Genomic DNA, 2937 nt, shown 5'->3' with positions numbered 1-2937 from the left:
AATAAAATTTCCTCTTTCAAACTAATACAACACTAGTTGTTAAGTTATAGCATTCAGTTGGAGGATACTTTCTAATTAATAAACTCCAATGGTATTTGATATAGTTTTGTTTTCTTAATAAAACTAAAATAGAATTTTATTACTACATATATAGAACGGAGAGACTAGTTAACAACCAGTATCTTACAAGTCTAAGATATTAATCTATCACGTTTGTAGTTTCATGACTTCTCAACATATATTCAAATCAGATAATTCCATTAGGAATGAACAAAAGGAACACAATCACACTACCTCTATGAACCCCACTCGAAAACATTTGAAAAACTATTTGAAAATTGATTGAATAAAGATAAATTTGTACCCAAAAAAAAAAAAGAGAATTAAGTAACCTAAATGGTTTCAACAACAAAAATGATCATAGTGTCAAAACGACAAAAAACTCCAATAAGCTTTCTTCATCAATGTCTTAATCTTGTTTCCTCGAGCTAAGTTGACGAGCATAAGCCGCGACACGCTTTGCCCACTTGACGATCTCTACCTTGAGCTTTTTGGAATCCATACGATTCAACGACAATGGTTTCTTCGTCTCTTCCGTTTATGACTCCATGAACGAGAACGACAAACATCGATAATAATGACTCGACTTGTGGCTTCCATTGTTCTTACCCTCTAAAGCCTGTTTCTTCACAGACATGTCAAAAANCCACTCGAAAACATTTGAAAAACTATTTGAAAATTGATTGAATAAAGATAAATTTGTACCCAAAAAAAAAAAAGAGAATTAAGTAACCTAAATGGTTTCAACAACAAAAATGATCATAGTGTCAAAACGACAAAAAACTCCAATAAGCTTTCTTCATCAATGTCTTAATCTTGTTTCCTCGAGCTAAGTTGACGAGCATAAGCCGCAACACGCTTTGCCCACTTGACGATCTCTACCTTGAGCTTTTTGGAATCCATACGATTCAACGACAATGGTTTCTTCGTCTCTTCCGTTGATGACTCCATGAACGAGAACGACAAACATCGATAATAATGACTCGACTTGTGGCTTCCATTGTTCTTACCCTCTACAGCCTGTTTCTTCACAGACATGTCAAAAAATCTCCCGAGTGAAAATGAAGATTTATTGTATATTTGTGTTGTGCAGGGACTTTTTTTAATAGAGACAGGCGCAGACAAAAGGAAAGAGAGTCTTACAAGTTATTAGACATATCACATATAATAGATGGTGTAAGGTAAAAGACGTGTAATCGAAGCATGCATGTTGATTTTGTTGACGGTTGACTTTGTCAACGCATATTCTTGTTGGCTCTATATTTCATTCTCTTATCCAATTAAGAATTTGTAATCTGGACTTTTCTTTGTTCTGTTTCTTTTGAACAGAGTTTGGTTTGCTCTGTCTTAATTTATAGCAGACAATGATCCTCACCGTTTCCGAATTAATAAACCAATCATAACCATAACCAGAGACTAGTGTTTTGTAATCATAATTTTAGCCTTTGCAAATGTTTCAAATTGTAAAATCAGACATAAGAAAAATTAAATTGGAAAAACAATCAGAAATTGTTACATCAAACATATGCTATCAAACTTTGTGTTATCATAGTGTAGAAGTAAAAGAAACACCATAGAGTTATTTCAACCTACAATTTGTGAGTTTATCAGAAGAAAAAAAGAACTTGAGTAGATGAGTAACAATGTCCTTTTCAATCTAATCTGAATTTTTCTCTTTTTTTATGTCTTCAAAATTACACCATTAATTGCTATTGCTAATTCTACACCTAAAATTGTTAGGTCTCTTTTGTTAATCCCCTATATATTAATAGAGAATCATTCTCACAAAAAAGCTGAGATGTGGTATTGAAATACAGGTAAGCATCATGAATAATGTAAATTCTTCGGTTGGATATACATCTGTTGGGGAAAAAGAATATACTCTCTACGGGAAAGATATAATCACAGAGACCTTAAGAGGCCTTACATTTCAAATTTCAGCCAACTCTTTCTTTCAGACTAACACTCATCAGGTATGTGAAACAGTTAAGCAACATGATTATTTTACACTCCAAACGTTAAACACAAACTTGTTGAAAACAAAATGGTGTTTACTATGTAGGCTGAAGTTTTATATAAGCTTATTGAGGAATCCGCTGGACTTAAAGGAGATGGCTCAGAAGTCGTGCTCGATCTTTTCCGTGGAACTGGTACCATAGGTCTTACACTTGCCAGAAGGTACACATATGAGTTGAAAGTACTGTCAAAGATTAACTTTTTAAGCAATGTATTACTGCTGCTGATTGTTCAAGTCTGATTCCCCTCCTCCTAGGGCGAAACATATGTATGGTTATGAAGTAGTCCCACAAGCAATAACAGATGCACACAAGAATGCCCAAATAAACGGCTTAGAGAATGCAACATTCATCCAAGGGGATCTAAACAAAATAGGAGAAGATTTTGGAAATAATTTCCCTAAGCCTGATATCGTTATTTCTGGTTATAATCTTCTTCTCACTTAAGTTGCATTTCATCTAGCTTCTAATATTTGCAGTTTGCCATATTTTATTTTTGAATAAAATATAAAATTTATTCGAAAAAACTGTTTTATATCAAGTGCAAACTATAATTAAAAGTTTGATAATATTAATGAAATTTACTCTAGAGAATCTAGGAGAATGTTAAGAAAGCCGGTTTAACGCGTAGCGAGCCACAACTCCATACACCCTGCGACCGTGCTTTCACCTTGAAGGAGGAGAGGAGACGGTTCCTTACTTGACTATCTAGTCTTTTGATGAGAAGAGTTGGTGATACAGCCGGTTCCCTGTGTCGTCGGTTGTTTCTTTCTTGCCAGAGAGAATGTAGAGAAGCTTGAAAAGTATACTGGACCAAAAACAGAGAAGAGTTTCCCAAAGTTTTGTCGATGAGAAGAGTCTG

The 2937-nt window shown here is 34.3% G+C and overlaps 1 protein-coding gene and 1 pseudogene across 1 annotated transcript; both read right to left on the bottom strand.

Moving 5' to 3' along the window:
* On the bottom strand, positions 218–698 carry LOC109129275 (annotated as a pseudogene).
* LOC109129261 lies at positions 788–1188 on the bottom strand. The gene has a single exon (XM_019237087.1). The coding sequence runs from the start codon at positions 1096–1098 to the stop codon at positions 871–873; it is 228 nt and encodes a 75-aa protein (XP_019092632.1). The 5' UTR covers positions 1099–1188; the 3' UTR covers positions 788–870.

This window comes from Camelina sativa, chromosome 15 (genome assembly GCF_000633955.1).
Source record: "Camelina sativa cultivar DH55 chromosome 15, Cs, whole genome shotgun sequence".
NCBI classification, from domain to species: domain Eukaryota; kingdom Viridiplantae; phylum Streptophyta; class Magnoliopsida; order Brassicales; family Brassicaceae; genus Camelina; species Camelina sativa.
Note: the sequence above shows the minus strand (reverse complement) of the source record. Positions and strands in the feature narration are given on the sequence as shown.